Source organism: Stegodyphus dumicola, chromosome 10 (genome assembly GCF_044657685.1).
Source record: "Stegodyphus dumicola isolate Sdum_Otavi_A_Nest chromosome 10, ASM4465768v1".
Lineage (NCBI taxonomy): Eukaryota > Metazoa > Arthropoda > Arachnida > Araneae > Eresidae > Stegodyphus > Stegodyphus dumicola.
In genome coordinates, this window is record NC_140777.1 from 121,089,946 (window position 1) to 121,110,949 (window position 21,004).

At 33.6% G+C, this 21,004-nt stretch overlaps 1 protein-coding gene across 1 annotated transcript in view; it reads right to left on the reverse strand.

The window, feature by feature from the left end:
• The window catches only part of LOC118200502 (uncharacterized), a 203,638-nt gene that overhangs the window by 139,466 nt on the left and 43,168 nt on the right, over positions 1-21,004 (reverse strand). Inside the window, exons 2-4 of the mRNA XM_035372459.2 lie at positions 17,756-18,594; positions 15,540-15,840; positions 6,687-6,807 (exon numbers count right to left, since the gene is read on the reverse strand). Coding sequence (XP_035228350.2) covers positions 6,687-6,807; positions 15,540-15,840; positions 17,756-18,542 — 1,209 coding nt within the window. The 5' untranslated portion in view covers positions 18,543-18,594. The remainder of the gene's footprint in view (positions 1-6,686; positions 6,808-15,539; positions 15,841-17,755; positions 18,595-21,004) is intronic.

Here is a 21,004-nt window from a genome sequence, read left to right on the forward strand (position 1 = left end):
TTTCTACGCTCTATGTAATCTTACGATGTACACTTTTAGATTTCTGATATCCATTCAAATATAAACATATTCAGCTTGGCTCATCCTTGTGCTGAAACCAGCTTGATATTACTGAAGTGCTTTTAAATAATGTGGACATATTCAGTGAATCTACTATTACCTCATGATGCGAATAAACCAGAATTAGTAAACGTGCTGGAGCAGTTTCTTGGTGAAATGCCATAATCGAGAACTTAGTATCCGCGAGGTTTTTACTCTGTCTGAATCAAAAATTATTGTAGTCGCTTTGTTATCGTATATTATATTTTAAAAAAAACCTAACAACAAGCTCGTAATGTCTGTCATATCAAGTTGAAATATTAACTTGTATCTAGAAATTTCAAGATGTGTAGCACATGCGAAATATCAGTTTATGAAATATAAGTTTACTATTCATACCAGGCTTTCTGAGAAAAGTCAACATTAAAGGGGGTTTCATTGATTTATCATTCAACGTTAATAACTACATTAAGTGCTATTTTTTAATTCTACATAGTACTTAAATGTTGGGGCAATAAATGATTTTTATACGTATATTTTGTCCACAATATGAATTTTATGAATTTTCATTTTGTCCATTATGATGGTAATTTGTCATAACCTTTTCGGCTGATCTTTGGAATATGGTAACAGGTAGTTTGGCGACATTTTGGAGGCAATAAAGGTTACTACATAGGACTTTGGTAATAATGTGAGAAGTACTCAGTTCCGACTACGCATTATTTTGTGTGAGGGAAATGAGAGGTCATGAGATATGTCATGTGACATTAATGGACGAATTACAGTTCTTTAATCGGAAAAGGGGGTAAAAATTTGGAAAAATATCTGTAGTACTATATTATTTTGTATTAAGCTTCATTGTGTGTTGTGTGAAATAGTGTTGATTAATTTTTGGATTGCATGGTACTATCGAAAGTGAATTCTAAATTTTTAATGCTTTTATTTGATAATTCAAAAGAATTGGTTGAATGGTGTATGAGTGTAGGTTTAATTGCGGATAAGTATGAATGTCCAACATGTGGGAATGAAATGAGATTGTGTGAAAGGAAGGATATTACAGATAAGTTTAAATGGCGGTGCAAGAAATCTGGTGAAAATGGACATTTTGTGAAACGGAGTGTAAGGAAGGTACGTTTGAGTATGGGTAAATTTTATTAATTTCTTATTATTGGGTGAATAGACTGCCAGTTGACTACTGAATTTTGGATTTAGAAATTAGCAGTAGTACTGCATCTGATTGGAATTCTTTCTGTAGGGAAGTGTGCGTGGAATTTTGCGAGAATGATATGGGTATGCTTGGTGGTATGAATGTTATTGTTGAAATAGATGAAAGTAAGTTTGGGAAGCGCAAGTATCAGAGAGGTAGGAGAGTGGAAGGAAAATGGGTGTTTGGTAGGATTGAAAGGGGTAGTGATAAGTGTTTTTTTAAGGTTGTGCGAGATAGAAGTAAAGATTGCTTATTAAGTTTTATTAAACAGTATATTCTACCTGGTACAATAATCATATCTGATTGCTGGAAATCATATGCATGTTTGGAGGATGAAGGTTTTCAACATCTTGCTGTGAACCACAAGTATCATTTTAAAGATCCTGAAACAGGTGCACATACGATATGAAAGAAAAGAAAGACAGGTGCACATACGAACTCAATAGAGGACACGTGGAGTGCTATAAAAAGCGCCATTCCGAGGCATTATGATAAATATTATTATGCTTAGGCATTATGCTTTTTATTTAGCGGAGGAAGTATGGAGGAAAAATTCGCAGAAAAAATCTTTCAATAATTTTATTGAATCTATTAGAAAAGTTTATCCGCCATGTAATCAAGATTCTGAAGAAGATTAGGTAAGTTAGTATTTTTAATTATTTGAGGATATTATTTTTATGCATTGTTCTAAATGTAAGGAGTAAATAAAGTAATATGGTATTACTGGAAAATTGTTATTAGCAATGATTTAGTTTAAAGTAATTAGGATTGTAAGCTAATTTTTATTAATTTAATGTATGTGCTTATTTATATTTTTAGTAGTATTTTCTAATTTAATTATATTTTAATTAAATGATAGTTATTTTGTGAATTTTATGTTTGTAGCAATTTGGTATAAGTTTCAGTGGTTGATCTTTACATTATGGTAACTTGGCGATTTTTTGGCGAAAATTTGGCGACCAACTCTCCTACAGCAACCCTCTATTTTTTTTTCCCGCCGCCATTTTGTCTTCACGAAGTAAAGACATGTTTCTTTTCTTTTTATCTACTGAACACTTCTTCCAACAATCTACTAGCCGAATTACACTTATGCTAGAAATTTTATCTAACAAAACTGCTTAATCATGACAAATATTCACTGCAAAATTGGGAAAAGTGCACAATACCATACTCCTTACGCGTTTTTCAAAATAACACATACACATAAACCATGTACACGTCGACTTATTTTTACTTAAAAAAACATCCCAGAATTACACAAAAAGGGCATTGCGCACACTCTTTACTATATCCATGTACACTGCTTTTTTCTCATAAATTAGAAAAATTTCACGAAAATGCATAACAATTTTCTGAATCTTTAAACCCGGTAAAAAGAACATATATGAAATTACCTTATCGCGAAAAAGTATATACCCTTTCCAAATATGAACATTTCCACGTATAAAATAAATAAAATATCTAAAAACTTTTACCTCTAAATTATCTATTATATTTTAAACGTCACCAACGAATTCATACCGCAAACATTACAAATACATAGTGTCAAATATTTAAATTATTTCCATGCACGTTTACTTCAGCTAAAACGTATACCAAATTCCTACAAACATAAAATTCACAAAATAACTATCATTTAATTAAAATATAACTAAACCATGTACACGTCGACTTATTTTTACTTAAAAAAACATCCCAGAATTGCACAAAAATGGCATTGCGCACACTCTTCACTATATCCGTGTACACTGCTTTTTCCTCATAAATTAAAAAAATTTCACGAAAATGCATGAAAATACTCAACGTATACTACTCAAATATATTCCAAAATACTACAAACATATAACTCAAATCACGATTATTAAATTATATAATTAAATTAAAAAACACTACTTAAAATATAAATAAGCACATACATTAAATTAATAAAAATTAGATTACAATCCTAATTACTTTAAACTAAATCATTGCTAATAACAATTTTCAAATAATACCATTTTCATTTATTTACTCCTTACATTTAGAACAATGCATAAAAATAATATCCTCAAATGATTAAAAATACTAACTTACCTAATCTTCTTCAGAATCTTCATTACGTCGCTGCAGTACTACTGCTAATTTCTAAATCCTAAATCCAGTAGTCAACTAGAAGTCTATTCACCAAGTAATAATAAATTAATAAAATTTCACCTATACTCAAACTACTTTCAGCAAACTAAGTACCCTTCCTTACACTCCTTTTCACAAAATGTGCATTTTCACCATATTTCTTGCACCGCCATTTAAACTTGTAATATCCTTCCTTTCACACAATCTCAACTTATTATTATTATCAGATAAACGCATTAAAAATTTAGAATTCACTTTACAAAGCGCCATGCAATCCGAAAATTAATCAACACTATTTCACACAACACACAATGAAGCTTTTCCAAATTAACCCCCTTTTCCGATTTAAAGAACTGTAATTCGTCCATTAATGTCACGTTTCACACAACACAGAATATAGCTGAATACGAAATTTCCAGATTTCCCCCCTTTTCCGATTAAACAACTGTAATTCGTCCATTAATGTCACATGACATATCTCATGATCTCTCATTTCCTTCACACAAAATAATGCGTAATCGGAACTGAGTGCTTCTCACATTATTACCAAAGTCCTAGGTAGTAACCTTTATCGCCTCCAAAATGTCACCAAACTACCAGTTGAAGTAAACGTGCATGGAAATAATTTAAATATTTGACACTGAGTATTTGTAATCATTTTTAATGTTTGCGGTATAAATTCGTTGGTGACGTTTATAATATAATAGATAATTTAGAGGTAAAAGTTTTTAGATATTTTGTTTATTTTATACGTGGAAATGTTCATCCTTGGAAAGGGTATATACTTTTTTGCGATCAGGTAATTTCATATATGTTCTTTTTACCGGATTTAAAGATTCACAAAATTTTCATGCATTTTCGGTAAATTTTTCTAATCTATGAGAAAAAAGCAGTGTACATGGATATAGTGATGAGTGTGCGCAATGCCATTTTTGTGTAATTCTGGGATGTTTTTTTAAGTAAAAATAAGTCGACGTGTACATGGTTTAGTTATATTTTAATTAAATGATAGTTATTTTGTGAATTTTATGTTTGTAGCAATTTGGTATACGTTTCAGTTGAAGTAAACGTGCATGGAAATAATTTAAATATTTGACACTAAGTATTTGTAACCATTTTTAATGTTTGCGGTATAAATTGGTTGGTGACGTTTATAATATAATAGATAATTTAGAGGTAAAAGTTTTTGGATATTTTATTTATTTTATACGGGGAAATATTCATTCTTGGAAAGGGTATATACTTTTTCGCGATTAGGTAATTTCATATATGTCTTTTTTACCGAGTTTAAAGATTCACAAAATTTTCCTGCATTTTCGTGCAAAGTTTTGTAATTTATGAGAAAATAGCAGTGTAGATGGATAAAGTTAAGAGTGTGTGCAATGCCATTTTTGTGTAATTCTGGGGTTTTTTTTAAGTAAAAATAAGTCGACGTGTAAATGGTTTATGTGTATGTGCTATTCTGAAAAACGCGCAAGGAGTTTGCGATTCTGCACTTTTTCCCAATTTTGCAGTTAATATTTGTCATGATTAAGCAGTTTTGTTACATAAAATTTCTAGCATAAGTGTAATTCGGCTAGTAGATTGTTGGAAAAAGTGTTGAGTAAATAAAAAGAAAACATGTCTTTACTTCGTGAAGACAAAATGGCGGCGGAAAAAAAAAAAAAAAAAAATAGAGGGTTGCTGTAGCAGAGTTGGTCGCCAAATTTTCGCCAAAAAATCGCCATGTTACCATAATCCAAAGATCAACCTTTTTTTTTCATTTTGTCCGCAGTGAAATTTTCTTTCTAATTCAGTAATAAAAAAACAGATATTTTGAGGACATGTTTTTTTTTTTTAAATTTCTTGAATCTGCTAAGTGGTTAAAGCTCTAATTCACCAGCACCTCTTACTGACAACAGAAATCTAATAATATGACAGTAAATTAAATCACAGTGACGGGTATTAAGTGTATTAGATAATTTATTGATAATTTTTAGAACATGTTGGAATTAAAAGAAACGAGTAGTTTTAAAGTGCATGCAAATTAACAGATTAAAATCGGCCCATGGAAAAAAAAAATCATTTTGCTTACCACGTTAGGGACTGTGTTAAGGGTTCGTATTTCCTCCCGGTAGACCTTGAAACTGTATTCTAAGTCTGCGCGCCTAATCTACTGAATTCTCGAGTCAAGATTATAATGATAGCTGCAGTCCTATACCATTGGCACTGAACATAGTCGGTTTACCGTGAATAGTATTTGTGAAATATCTTGCTCTAAACGTCCATGGGAGTAAAATAACACTTGATATTTAAGGGTTCGAGCGACACTGAATAAGATCGAAGCTTCTAGTACAAGAACTTGTCCCTCCTTCTCCCCTCCCTGGTTGAGGCACTAGGAACTAATCGTTTAATTTTCACTTATTTGACTATAAATAATTCTTATCTTGGTCGCGGCATTATTTATTTACTTTCATGTTACTCCTTGACATTCTTTCCCCATACGATTTACTTTATTTTTGGCCATATTTATTTTATTCAAAATTAATGTAGCTCTAAAATTAGTCCCGCCTTATCCGCTAATCCAGTGTAGTATTTTGTATTCTAACTTCCTAAGATCAGCCAAAAGCCTTGTACTTGACGTTACGGCTAACATCACCGCAGCTTCTCCAACCCAACATCCATAGCAGATTTTCTCGACGACCAGCGATCTCCATTTTGGTTTTCATTCTGACTTGGACTGAAATGATTTCGATTATTGGGCAATGATTTCGATTATCGACTGAAATTATTGCGAATTATTGGGCAACTCTGCTAGCTAAAGTGCAATGCTATTGCTTTTGACTAATGTTGCACACAAGATGCAACAAAGCTCCTGACGCTTGCACCACGTGACCTGATCAGCAAAGTGATTTATATTTTTGCTACGCAGCCGTCTAGATTTAAGTTTTATAAAACTTCCCAATATTTTAACACTTGCATCACCAATTCCAACTATCGCTTTGGATGGCATTTTATTCTGAATGTAGTGATATGAAATGAGGAGTTTGTATCCCAGTACAGACATATGTCACGAAAGATATAAAGACTTCAGCTCCCCACTTCTGATTTTAACATTTCTGAAGTCCGAAATATCAAATTATTTATCAAATTATCAATTTAATATTTTTTCCATGGCAACTGAAAAATTTATAAACATAAAAAGATTTATAAACATAATAATGTAAATAAATTTTAAACATAATAATTTATAAACATAATAATGTAAATAAATTTTAAACATAATAATTTATAAACATAATAATAAAAAATTTATAAACATAATAATGTAAATAAATTTAACACTTACCGAAAAATTCTCCGGAATCTCATAATTAAAGCAGTAATGGCTAAATTGTCTGCAAAATTTTTCTGTCACAGGGGCGGAACAATATTCAGGATTCTCTGAACAATACTTTTGTCTATTTATGCTAAAATACGAAATTAAACATGATTGAAATATGAAAAACATAAAATCATAACATGAAAAATATAGAAACATAAAATATGAAATTATACATGATTCATTTGCTGTTCTCAAGGCAAAACCTAACTCTTTGACACAGCTGTCCCAGCGGTCATGGTAATTCTTAACGTATCCCCTAATAATTTTTACAATATTCTTATTTACGCGTTCCGCAATATTCGATTGCTGTCTATATGGTAGCATTTTTAGATGGCGTATGCCAAGTCCTGTGCACAAATTTTTAAATATACTGCTAACAAACTGTTTTCCGTTACCTGATATTACTTTCAGTGGGGGCCCGTATTTTAAAAAATATATTTATTTAAGAACGAATCTGCGACTATTTTAGCTGAAGCTCGTTTAAGAGGGACTATTTCTACCCATTTTGAAAAATGGTCAACGATTGTTAAAAGATATCTGTTTTTATTTATTTTTGTCCTACGGTAGGGTCCGAGCAAATCTATGCCAACTATTTCATTTGGAAAAGTGGTCTTTATGTTTTTTAAATACTCTGCCGGGCTGTAATTAACATCGTTTATTAACTGGCGCATATGGCACGACTTTAACATACGCTGTAACAACTCTCTGTAACTGCAGAAAATAAACCGCTTCGCGTACCCTCTTTAGTGTTTTTCGTATTCCGAAATGTCCAGCAGATGGTAGATCATGCAACTCCTCCAAGATACTTAAACGTAGACTCGCTGGGATTACTGGTCGGTATTTCTGATTTTCATTTGTTACCTTTGTATAAAATAACAATTTGTCGATTATTTCGTAATGCTCCGCCCTATTGCGAATAGCTGTTAAATCTATATGTTCGAAATTTTCGGTGTCTTCAAGATATGCGCAAATGTCTTTAAACTCCGGATCTTTACTTAATTCTTCAACTATAGATTCACTGGACTCAATAACTTTTGAAGTGAGCATAGCACACCTAACACTATTCCCCTCCTCATTGATTTTTATTCTTGAAAGGACATAGGCTACTAAATTGTCTTTCCCAGGTATGTGTTTTATAATTAAATTAAATTCTTATAGTTTTAATGTCCACCGTATCAGGCGAGGCGATAAATTTTTCCCCGAATACAAGCGACCGACTACCGCATGGTCCGAGTATACTCTTATCGGAGAACTTCCTAAGTAGACCCATAAATTTCTGAACCGTTAATAAAACAGGGAGCGTTTCTCGCTCTGTTGTCGAATAGTTCCTTTGGGCGGAATTCAGCGTTTTCGAAAAGAAAGCTATCGGTTGTCCTTTCTGGGAAAGCACAGTACCAATTGCATAATCGGATGCATCCGTAGCAATCTCTGGATCTTGTTCGCCGTCTGGGAATTTAAGGATTGGGGCATTAATTATGGCATTTTTTAGTTGTTCAAAAGCGGTGTTTGCCTCGGCTGTCCAAGAAAATCTAGTTTTCTTTCTTTTCAGCACCAACAAAGGCTGAACAATTTTGGCGAAGTCTTTTATAAACATTCTGTAATAGGAAGATAAGCCCAAAAACAAAGATAACGTCTTAGCCGTGTTTGGGGGGGGAGGGTAATATTTAATCACTAATATTTTGGTATTATAGGTCTCGATGCCTTTGTTCGAAATCTTGTACCACAAGGTACCGACCTCCTTGGCAGCGAACTTGCATTTATTTTGAAGCCAGCTTCGTTAAGCAAGGGAAAAAATTTTCAAGTGTTTCAGACGTTCGTCTATCGTTTCGTTGGTGACTATTATATCACCGAGATAAATAATTGTACTTTTCCCTAAAACTGGCCTTAAAACTATATCCATTGCTTTTTGAAAAAAAGCCGGCGCTCCGCTTAAACCAAACGGCATTATTAAGAAGGCATAGACCCCTGACTTTGTAATGAACTCAGTCTTTTCAACATCTTCGGGTTTTACGGCGATTTGAAAATAATCATACGTTAAGTTAAACTTAGTAGAACGACTTTTTCTCATGATTTTATCAATTATTGGTAGGGAATATGTGGGATACTGTTAAATTTGCGATAATCAACTACAAAACCTGTACGCGTAGACCCGGGAGGTAGACTATTTTTCTTTCTGCAAAGGACCACCGGACTTGCGTATGGACTAGTGCTTGGCAGAATGATTTATTTTCCAACATTGTTTTTATATGATGTTTCAGAATCTGTTCTTTGACCCTGTATCTATAAGGTTTCGACCGGACTGGAGGGGCGTTGCCTGTATCAGTAGCATGAGTCACTACCTAGCAGAAGCCAGGTTCTTCATTAGACAAGGAATTAAATTTTCTTACTAACTTTTCAATCTTTTCTTTCTCTTCAGGCTTCAGGTGGTCTAAGCCCATTTCCGGCATAGACCCTTTCTCTTTTTCCACGGGGTCCATATTCACTTAAAACGTAGAATTCTGGAAATTAAGATTCGCGCCAGCTGCGCCTAAGAAATCGATACGGATCGAATATGGCGGATGTGAGTAAATTTTTTACGACTAAAAAATTAACTTTTAACACATCGTTTTTAATTTGTATATGCAGTGCGGTTTTTCGCAAACATACGCACTGTTTGCAATTATTTTTTATCCTGTGGTTTGGTATCTCCAGCATGGCGAGATTTTGCACTACCACTGTATTCAAACGAACTTCTGAGGGGCTTTTCTTCCCACTCGGTGACCGTGCCCCCTTCTCAATCACCGGTTGTTCGTTTAAATTTTCTTTTTCCACCCCCTCTTTTCGCTCGTTTTTGTATCCCAACGCATTAGATTTACTAGCGCTTTTGCTATCGGCATTTCCACCTTTTCCCGTATGCCGATACGCACTCTGCAGAGCTTGCGGTTTCTTCTGAGAAGTAAAACTGGAATGTTGGCCAAACTGGTTCGCAGGCGCTTTTTCCGAGTTCCTTCTGCTTTGGAAGCTCACCGCAAGCTGGAAGAGACTTTCTAATATTTGTGGGTTACGGACTTCCGAGGAAATCTTGAGCTGATGGTAGAAGACGCGATAGAATTTCCTCGATAAGTTGACTAACGGGCCTCTTCCCGTATAATAAATTAAATACTTGGATTTTTCTTAGAATAAACCACGTCAACTCATCGAAATTGCTTTGATATTTACTGAGCAATTCTGATTCTAGCTTCGCACGGTCTTTCACAACTGGAAATGCTTTTAGCAATGCAGACTTGAAATTTTCCCAGCTGTACGACTCCGAACCTGGTCCCCCAGCAAAAACTTCCCAATTTCTTTATACAAGCTGAGAGCTTGGCATCTTAAAATTTTTTCAAGCGATGGTAACTTTCTGCAGCTGGTTTACTGGTTTAAGTGCAGGTCCAGTTGGCTCCAGGAAGGTCATCACTGAGCCTTTGCCATGAAATGTTGCGGCTGGTTTCATAGCGGCACTCATTGTTTCCACGATGAATCCGAATCCTTCCATTGGATTCGCGAGTGTCTGAGGGGCTTGAAACACGGCCAACTAGAAGAACACGGCCTGGTAAGCTACAAAGTGACGTCACGGAAGGCGTCCGATTCTTTTGTGACTTTGCTTCAGGTTTGAAATATGCGCATTTCGTTATATGTTGAGATTCTTTTGTTTTAAATGATGCATAGTAATTAAATTTTCAGAGATTTACGAAAAGAAGTATATAAAAGGTCGTTTATTCATTTATAGTTAAGTCTAATAGCTTAATAGGTATGGTTTTAAGAAATATTCAGACAATTTTCTATCCAATGTTTTACGATATTTTGTACAACTATTTTTATACTGCATAGTAATGACATTTTAGGATATGCTGAAAAACAAAGTTTAAAAGTAAATAAATAATTAAAGATTTCTATTTATTAACATAAATAAATCTTTGCAATTTGTTCTTACTTCCACTAAATACTAAAATAAAATTCTTTAATAAATACTCCGAAAAATATATTTACAAAATTTACTGTTTATTTCACTGATCCCAAATTTTGCAGGTTTATTTTCGCAGATGTGAAGGAAATGGGGAGCGAAGGAATGAAAGGGTTCCAAAGTATAAATAATTAACTGATTCTAGCTGATTCTAGCTTCGCACGGTGAATAAAATATAAACACTTTTTAACCAGTTAAAAGACATAAAAACGACTTTATTATTATCTTATCGCAATTTAATTATTTATTAATAACTTGAATGAACGATCCGTAATATATCCAATGCTTTAAAACTATAAATACTTCAGAGCTTTTAAAAAGTATGCAAATGTATTTTTTATTCATTTCAGTTACTATCTAACAAAAAGAGCAGGAGATCAAAAGTCGCAGACAAATTAAAATTGCTTAAAATACTCTTGGAATTTGCCAAAATAAATTAAATAAAGCGTAATTTTGTGTTACATTACAGCAAGCGAATTATTACTAATGTAATGATATCTTTATAATTTGATAATAAAGAAGATATCATAAAAGACTGAACAAATGTTCCTTCAATACTTTCAAGATTCTTCGGAAAGCCAATTATTATTTTTTCCTTTTTACGTCTTTTTTTCACTCGAACCTCATCAATATATAAATTCACAAATTGTTCATATCCCAGTAATTTTTTAACTTTACCTTTTACATACGTGCAATTAGCTTCATTGTTTGTTGATACATCAAGCTTTAACAGGTCTTTTTCAGAAATGGTCAGTGCATGGAAGGCACATTAGTTGACTGTCATAGAGGCAACAAGCAGCTTATTTCATGTATAACGATTTGATATGACTTGATTTAGATCGGAACTAACAGCGTTCAGCGATTTTAACATTGTGTGGCTGGTGGGATAATGTATAACGAATAAAGCAAAGACAATTAACTTCTAGCCATTTTATTTTACACATCTTAATTTGTTCCAAAATAAAATTTTCTATTCCTCAAGTGATTTTTATTCAACTTATGCTTCCTAATTATATACTGGTAAATCATAGTTTGATTTTTAATGTTTTTAATTACTATTCTTTTGACATAACTATAAATATTTTCAAATTCAGTCCATAAAGTAAGTTTAGTCTTTCCATTTAATGCATTTTTAAATACTCCCATTTCAACCGCTTCTTGTCCCCAAAACACTGCTGTATTTATGTATGAAGTGATACATAGAAACATTTCCCAATTTTAAGCTGTAGATTAAAACTGAACAAAAAAATATAAATTTCCATCAGCAGATTTTATGTGAAATTAAATCTGAATCATCTGAAATGTTTAGTGTATTCTACAATGAAGAAGAAAACCCCCCAAAAAGCGCAAGTATTTTTTCAAAAATTCATTAAAAATATGTTTATCCATATTGGCTCTTTTTTACTCTTTTGTCATCCTCGGAGATGTTGGACAGTAAGTATCATATGATGTTGAACAGTAAGTATTATATGATGTTGAACAGTAAGTATTATATGATGTTGAACAGTAAGTATTATATGATGCTGAACAGTAAGTATTATATGATGTTGAACAAAAAGTACTAGTATGTTGGATGTAAGTATTTTGGACAACCAGAAAAAATGCATGGACAATCATCGTTTATAATTTAGAGAGCCCTTTACAAACTTAAACAAAAATGCTTTCATCTTTTGATAAATAATCGTACCGAATATTTTCTCAAAAATATTTCTCACATATAACACTTACTCGAGATTTTTTTATGTAGAAATCCCGTTTTAATGTATCTTTTGGAAACTTGAGTACCTGTTTATATTCATTTGTTTTATTGCAATTCGATTTTCAGCTTGGAACGCAAAATCGCGCAGGCTTGAAAGTAGACTTATAATTAATTTTATCACTACATAGAAGTCGATAACTATTTATTAACAAATACTAAAGAAATAAATAAACTTAACTATCAGCGTGAACTTTAAAACCGAAACAGCATAACAACTTTACTTAAATTACTTAACTCAAATAAAGTAATACAAAATACATGATTAATGAAAAAACACGGTGCAATGAACAGCACACAAACTAACCTAAGAATTCTTCGCTTGCAGTGTCCACGGAGGCTGAAAGTTCAGACGCCTTTCGTGACGTCAAATCACAAATTTGAAGCTGACCAGGTCATCTAAATTCCCGAAGGTCACCCATGAAAGGTCGGAAGGATCAACGTGAACTTCACGCTCTCTAGCGACATGGTCCGTTGAAAACTTAGGACCCTTTGTTATTCGAATAACAGTTAACAGAACTCCGTCTTGGAGTTGAACAATAAAGCCGACACTCGAGCTTGAACTTAAGAGACTAAGAATTAAAACTTATCTTAACTATAACTATATAGCCGAAGCTATCAAGATTCTAACGGAATTGGCCCCTTAACACTCATTGACTGCGAAGCTATTAAGGACCTAAAGTACGGCCGAGCGTAACAATAGCTTAAGAGAGAGTAGCCTAAAAGGACGGATGCGTGCTAGCCAGGAACTCTGGTTCTCTCTAACTGAGACAGTAGAACTTCGCGCTTGTATACCGATCTTCCTCATTTGCATTCAAACGTGATTCTAAAACTACGTTCTGGCCGGAAGTGGCAAGTTGAAATTAAGAAGTGATAGGAAAGGAAGTTTAATTCAAACTTTAACTGTTAATAAAATTAACATAATCCTTACAAATTAAGGCCAAGCAACTCAAGTGTATCTTTATATACGAAGGGATACCTTAATGGAGGACTTTCTAGAGGAAACTGGCTCGTCTCCACGATACACATGAGGAATCCCACGAAAACCAACGATGCAGCCAGCCTGTTCTTTGGCATTCGATACCAGCTAAAACTAATAGTGTTCAGCGACGTTACCGCTCAGCCACTGGTGCGTCATTTTATAAATGAAACTGTGTTAACAACGGATGCTCTGACCGCATAAGTCGTCCAGGGTTTATTCTATAAATATAATATAACATATAATGGTTGGTATTTTATACTCTATTGTTCTTGAGTACCATACAGGTGACAGTACAGTGCGACTTTGCTTAGTTCCGCCTTTAGAGTTTTGAAGGAAAGCCTTCTCCAGGTTCCAAACCAGGGCTCTTCGGTACGGCAGTCAGATTCCATAGCCATTATCGCCGTTGGGCGGCATCTTCTACTCATGATCTAGCATCATTGCCAGAATGCACATGCGCAAGTGTAGCATAGCTACATCCATAGAGAGTTTAAATTACATCCATAGAGACATTTAACATCCATAGAGAGTTAAAAGTCCGCCACTTAGCGTACTATTGTATGTCTATGATGAGATCAACTCTCCATAGTCTGCAGCTATCTGTTGCAGTAGAAACCAGCACTAACCCATTTTTCGTAGAGCTGTCTTGAAGAATTACTTTTCAGTTTGTCATCTTGGCGTACTTAATGACGAACTGACCTTTTCTTTCCGGTTGCCAATATTCGCCAAAAACTAAACAACAATCAAGCATTCAGCTGACTCAAACCTACTTAAGAAGCCTTCCTCTCTCTTATTTTCTCCGTGTTTCACGCACAAGCCAATTTGCTTCAAATTATTTAATATATGCTAATTTTATTTTCGGATTCTTGTTTCTAAAGCAAATTGTTTGAGAATTTTGCGAATGAACATTAGATGGCCAAGAAGTAGAACAGATTTAATGTGTGGTCAGCGAAGATAGTTTTGTACGAACCCAAATGTAATTTTAAGTAAAAATTTTTTTAAGAATTATTTGGCAAAGAAAAGTTTTTAAAATTATTAAAAAATACTAAATGGCAGGATTTCTGATATCTCAACGCGAAAATCTGAAAAAGGAAAGTAAAAGCCTGAAATAGCACAATTTTCTCTATCGACTCCAAAAAGCTTGAAGTGGAAAAAGCTGAAATGAGACAACACAATCATTTAAATTTATCATTTTAAATTTTAACATTAAGAAATGGTATCAATTATAATTACATTTATTTTATTATTTTATTATTTAATTTGGTTATCTAATTTCCTTCTTGAAAGCAATATAATGATTACATCCTTGTACGAAGTAAACGAATTATTCTAATCGCGTATAATTTCGAGCATAATATTTCAACAGAACATCCATTTGACCTTTCACAAATCCATTTTAATAATTTTTTTTTTTTTTTTTTTTTTTTTTTTTTTTTGCGTGACGTTTGTATGTACGAACAAAATAAACGAAGGGTTTCTCCAAGTCGGATTGTAAAAGATTTAAAATGGTTTCAAAAATGACGTTTTTCTTGATGTTTGTACGTACGTATGTATATATATATATATGTATAAATGTATGTATCTCGCATAACTCAAAACCGATTAGCTGCAGAATATTGAAATTTTGTATATGGCTCTGATATAAGATCAGCTGTGCTTTGCTAATGTCATTATTTTTTAAATTTAATTTTCAACAAATCATGAAATCTACCTTTTATTTCTGTTCCCAGTTACTATACATATATTTGAGAAAGGTTTTTAAAGCTCAAAAAAATTTTTTTTCAGGTATATATAGAACTGATTTGATGAATACTGGGAAGTATTTATACATTTCCTTTTCAGGTGTACACGAACTTATAAATTTTGCTTTGGCTGGAGCCCGCTTATCTGAAGGGAATGCCCTCCAGTCATATTTTCTATTTAGTGACTGAAGTTCCTGAACTGAAAAAAGAATATTTCCGCTTTTTTTCTATTATTTTCCTAGTTTCGAAGCCTTATACAAACAAGCAAATTTTTTTATCACTTTTTTCTTTCAGTAAATTTTTAATTTACTCTATATAGAACTGTATAGAATTTTCGGTTTTGAAAATTTTTACTTACGGGTTATTGTTGCAAACAACGATACCAGGCATCACAAATGGTATGGAATCTCCTGCCGATATGACACTCAGAAATCGACTATCCTTTACCGTTGGATAATTCAAGTAGACATCCATGAATTCGAACAATTGGTAAGTAAACCAGGTCATGCAGAACACAATGCTTATTATCTTAGTAGTTTTCCAAGAGATTCTCCTCTCCGAAAGGATGTTAGGAACTCCTGTTAAAAGTGACTCTTCAAACATTACTGCTGCAATCTGAAGAATAGGCTTCTCCTCTGCTGACTTTTCCTCCACATTTCCTGGTATAAGTTACACAAAAAACTGTTAGAATGCTCATAAAATATATTTTTTAGCTAATAAGTAAACCTTCAGTACGGTTCTTTTCAAAGAAATTTATCATATTATTTTATAATTCAGAAGATGAGAAAGGTTAAATAAATTCTCATTAAAAAGTACTTTAATACGGTGTCAACAATCAACTTCTCGATTAAAGCAAAGTATCAATACAGTATGAAGAAAACTGAAAGCAAAAGCTTCAAAAATATACCGTATTTCCTCGTCTATTTCTCCCCTTTCTTACGAACGAATTTTATCATCCGAAAACAGAAAGGATTGGATTAAGTGGATTATTCAGTTATGGGAAAGCACACGAGGGCTATCTACCTAAAGGAAGAGATGCCTTCGTGGAGGACTTTATAAGGGAAACTGCCTCGTATACACGTTACACATGGGGAAAACCACGAAAACGCCCATGCAGCCGGCCCGTTCGCGGGATTCGAACCTCAGATCGAACTACCAGTGTTCAGCGTCTTTACCGCTCGGCCGCTGGTGAGCCGAAAACAGAAAGGAGAAAATTTCATTTCTCAAGGATGCGGCTGCAATAAGAAAATAACAAATAAAAAGCAGTTGGGGACAAAATATTGGTAACTACTCCAATATTGTTTCTTTAAAGAAACCTACATTCCAATATGAATTACTTAGCAATATTAATTACATCTATCTATCTATCTATCTTTCTTTTACTTATCTTTTCTATCTCTTTTAATCTAATGAAATAATTTAATTTCTACTTTCCTGCAAATTTAACTCCTCGTTCTTATAGTCGTCTTTGCTGCTTAGTGGACGTCAAATCGTGCATAAATAATTAGAGAAGGTGAATATTCAGCCGAAACGAAGAAATCGTAGACTGAATATCAGTTTGTGTTTCCTTCCCTCTGACGAGTCTGTTCTTGCATTAAGGTGGCATTAAATTCAACAGTTCGGCCGACCTTCATAGGAGTTTGTGAGAGTTTGCCTGTGTTAGTAAGACCAAAATCATCCCTAATTTGACGAATGCATTTTAAAATTTAAAGGATTTTTTTATCCTAACGGGTTGAGGAAAGGAAAAATTATGCGAATATTTTAAAAAATTTCAGAACATTCAGTAAAGCTCATTCTTAACTTCAAGAACTTTGTTCTTATATACAAATTAACCAATTTCTAGCCCTAGTGGGACCCGATGAAAGCGAAAGTGACAGTAAAAGAAAAAATATTAAGATAAATAGTTTAATAACCATAAAAACCTTACAGTTGTGAAAAGCATAATCTCTTATGGGAAGAGTTCAGAAGCCCTCTGATTCATTTCGCTTATTCTAACAAAAATAGTTTATTTCGTTTATATCTCAATTTGGCCGTTTTTGTATAATAGTAAATTGCATTTTTCCAACGAAGGATGAAAAGATCATACTTTGAAAAAGAAGCTGAATTAGTTTTGAATATGAAACCTGTATAAGAGATATTCGTTACAACACTAAATCATAATTCTAGAGAAGAAAAAGAATACATTATATTTGAAATGCATATATTTTAAAGGTATATTAAGAATCATGCTGAAAGATAAAAAACACTATGCAGACTGAAACTGGAAAGCATTCATTTTTCGTAATGTCAAGCATGCATATGAGTTACATGCAAATTAAATTAGTTTCTCTATTAAAATAACTGGAATTTTTAAACTAAAATATACGTTAGAAATATACTCTATTCTGTACTTATGCTAGCAAAAATTTTTTTATTATATAGAAGTTCACACTAGTGCGGAATTATAAATAAATACCATGCTTCGAAAATTAAATATCTCTTCCAGGGAAAACCAAAATTGGAAACTATGATTTACAATTTCTAATGGATAGTAATCTACAATCATGCTTTTCTTTATATCAACAATTATCTTACTTTCGAGATTCATATTTAAAACCGTATAGAAACTGGATCTCCGTGGCACTGGCGTCGAAGTTCGAATGGGTTTTGGGAGTTCACATTTATCTTTAGTTTCAAAACGTCTTAATGTTGCGCTGTTGTTGCTATCTTCCTCTGATGCCATAAATTCATCGGTATGCGAGTCCTCATTGTAATAATATCTTCCTTTCTCTTCGGCACTTCTCAGAGACTCACTTTCACACTGGTGTAACTTCGAAGGATCGACGATCACATCTTCATTTCCTATCTTAGAATTTATGAGATCAAAGGCAGTTTCGGAGTGTTTTGAGAGGTTTTCTTCCTCCTCAGCTTGTTGCCCAGTTTCCTCCTTGTCCATACCATCACCATAATCATTGCTATCCAGTTGAGTACTAGACTTCTTATTTTCTTTAGCAGAACTAACACCATTTCCGTTTAGTGGCGTATGAAAGTTCGCAAAAATTTCCTCTTCATTGTTTAGAGTTACAAGTTTTGAATCTTCGCTGGGTTTCGAAAATGTATCAACAGTTTCATCTTCTTTAGCAGTCCCTTCTGAACTCGCATAGCTTGAAGTATCAGTTACGCTTGTATTTGTAGTATCATTTTCACCAATACTTGAAAGCACTGGAGTCGTGGGCGTTGGTACAGGTATCTGTACGTCTTCGTTATCTGTTTCCTGGGTACTGCTCTGGGTTTGTGGTGGAGGGCTGTTTAAAATATTCTCCCGAAATGTCGTAACATCTAGAACTTGGTTCTGACTTCCGATTTTGTCTATTTGTTCCATAGGAATTTCTCTTACTTATTCTGCTAATTTCGTGGAGGCAGTTGAAATTGTCCTAAAAGAAGGGGGAAGAAGCAGAAGTGTTTTCATTTTATTAAGTAATAATATGAAGGGTTTGAAATATAAGTCAGTAAAATGAAAAAAACTGTTATATTAAATATGCTTTACATATTGCATGAAAACCTTGTAAAAGTCTGCTTATAATTAACTCTTCAAGATTCTCAATCTTTTCCATCACTATCAACTCATTTGTTCTTTCGAAACTACTAGTTTACATTTTGCAGCACGGGTAGTTAAATAATGCTTACGTAAACTAGAAAATATAAAATAGTTTTAAATATAAAGTTTGATTTAAAAATTTTAGTTTTGATCTGATTTTTCCAACTATCATTAATTATTTCTACTGATATGTTTACTATTATATTTCGTCCTATTTTTTCTTACCCGAAGTGGAAGAAATCGTTATCAAAATACTTCTGTTAAAATTATTTAGTGGCTTTTTTTTAGGCGACACATTTATAGTGCAATTCATTTGCATAATCTCAAGCGACCTCAAAGACGACTTAAAAGAATTGAAGACTGATGAAGTTAAGTTAAATTAGAAATGTTAATTCTATCGAAATTTTTATTGAACTTTTAAACATAATTTAATTTACTGTTTATTAAGAATAAAAGATTTGGATTAGTGAAGTTCCTATTTCTACTGCAATAGCACCACATATGATTATAAGTCTTATTCCACGCTTCTATAGCCCACCAGCGGCCGAGCGGTAAAGTCGCTGAACACTGGTAGTTCGGTCCGAGGTTCGAATCCCGCGAACGGGCTGGCTGCATGGGCGTTTTCGTGGTTTTCCCTATGTGTAACGTGTATACGAGCCAGTTTCCCTTACAAAGTCCTCCACGAAAGGCATCCCTCCCCTTAGGCAGATAGCCCTCGTGTGCTTTGCCATAATTAAATACACCTACACCACGCTTCTATAAACCGCAAGATTATACTAAAGGTCTCTTTGCTAAGACACATTTTGTTACGTAATGCCGTCAATAAACTTCGGAAGATATCCACGAGACAGTTTTATGAATAACTTTATTGAATGAACACGAGACTTTTAATGTATTAATGTTTTAATGACGCGAGTTTTATGTATCCTTTTTTTGTGGATGGCATCAGGTTTCGGCGTTGCCATGCACGTTGTAATCCGTGTTTGCTTAGTGATAGAAGTGTTCTATGAATTTAAGGTTGATATGAATTGAATGGAGATAGTATATTGTATTTGTGTTCTGTTTATTAAATAATATCCTAGTTCCTACATTACTTCAAAGAAACTGTTTTAATGCTGATGGTCATTCGTCAAGAAGGCATGTGCAGAATTCAAGTAGATAAGATTTATTTCTTTTTCTATAAATATTGAAATTGTAAATAGATATTCTAATAGTGGACTCACTGTGTCTAATTATTATTAAGGTTTATATACGTATATATTAAGAACCTGTGCAGAACAACCGTTGACGGGTAGTCTCGGCGTAGTTCTGATATTTTTTGATAATATTTTCGTTACAAGTGGCGTCCGCGACAGGACGCAGTGAGGTTTTTGTTAGAATTAATTTGTTGAATTGTATTTTGTGAAGTAAAGCTGGTTTCATTCATCGTTTTATTATGAATCCTTTAACTGTAAAACGCGGAGGACTGCGTTCTTCCTTTACCAAGACTGTTAATGTTTTGAAAAGCGAAATTGGTAAGGATGATTTTTCAGCAGGTATAATTAAAGATAAATTTGCAAAGTTGCAAATGTTACAGAAAGATATTGAGGAACTTAACGAGCAGATTTTGAATTTTATAATTTCGACTGATGTAACGCCTGAAAAAGTTACCGATGAAATGGAAAGCTGGGATATTTATAAGGATGAATTTATTACCATTTCTCGCTTAGTTAGTGAGAAATTAGGTGCCTTAGAACAGATAAATTTAGAAACTAGGTCGCAAGTTAGTGTTTCTAGTAATTCACCTCGTAATACTAGATCGTTAAAGCTCCCGAAAATAGAGCTTAAGAAGTTCGGTGGAGAATTATTGAACTGGCTTCCATTTTGGTCACAGTTCGAAAAAATACACGAGGACCCTGATTTGCCCGAAAGTGACAAATTTCAGTATCTTGTGCAAAGCATGAAACAAGAGACGCGAGCTAGAGACTTTATTGACCCAATGTCTGCGAAAAATTATTCAAAAGCTATTAGTGCTCGCACAAATAAGAGCTCTCGAATCTTTAGATATTAAAACGGAAAGCAATGCTTGTTGGTTATATCCCATGGTAGAATCATGCCTCTCGGAGGAAGTCCTCAGAGCCTGGCAAAGAAGCCCGCTTTTTGGAGAAGTAAAGGAAAGTTAGAATATTTCTCGCCTAACTAATTTGATGAAATTTTTAAGATGCGAAGTGGAAGGAGAGGAAAGACTTAAGTTAGCGCGGAGTGGA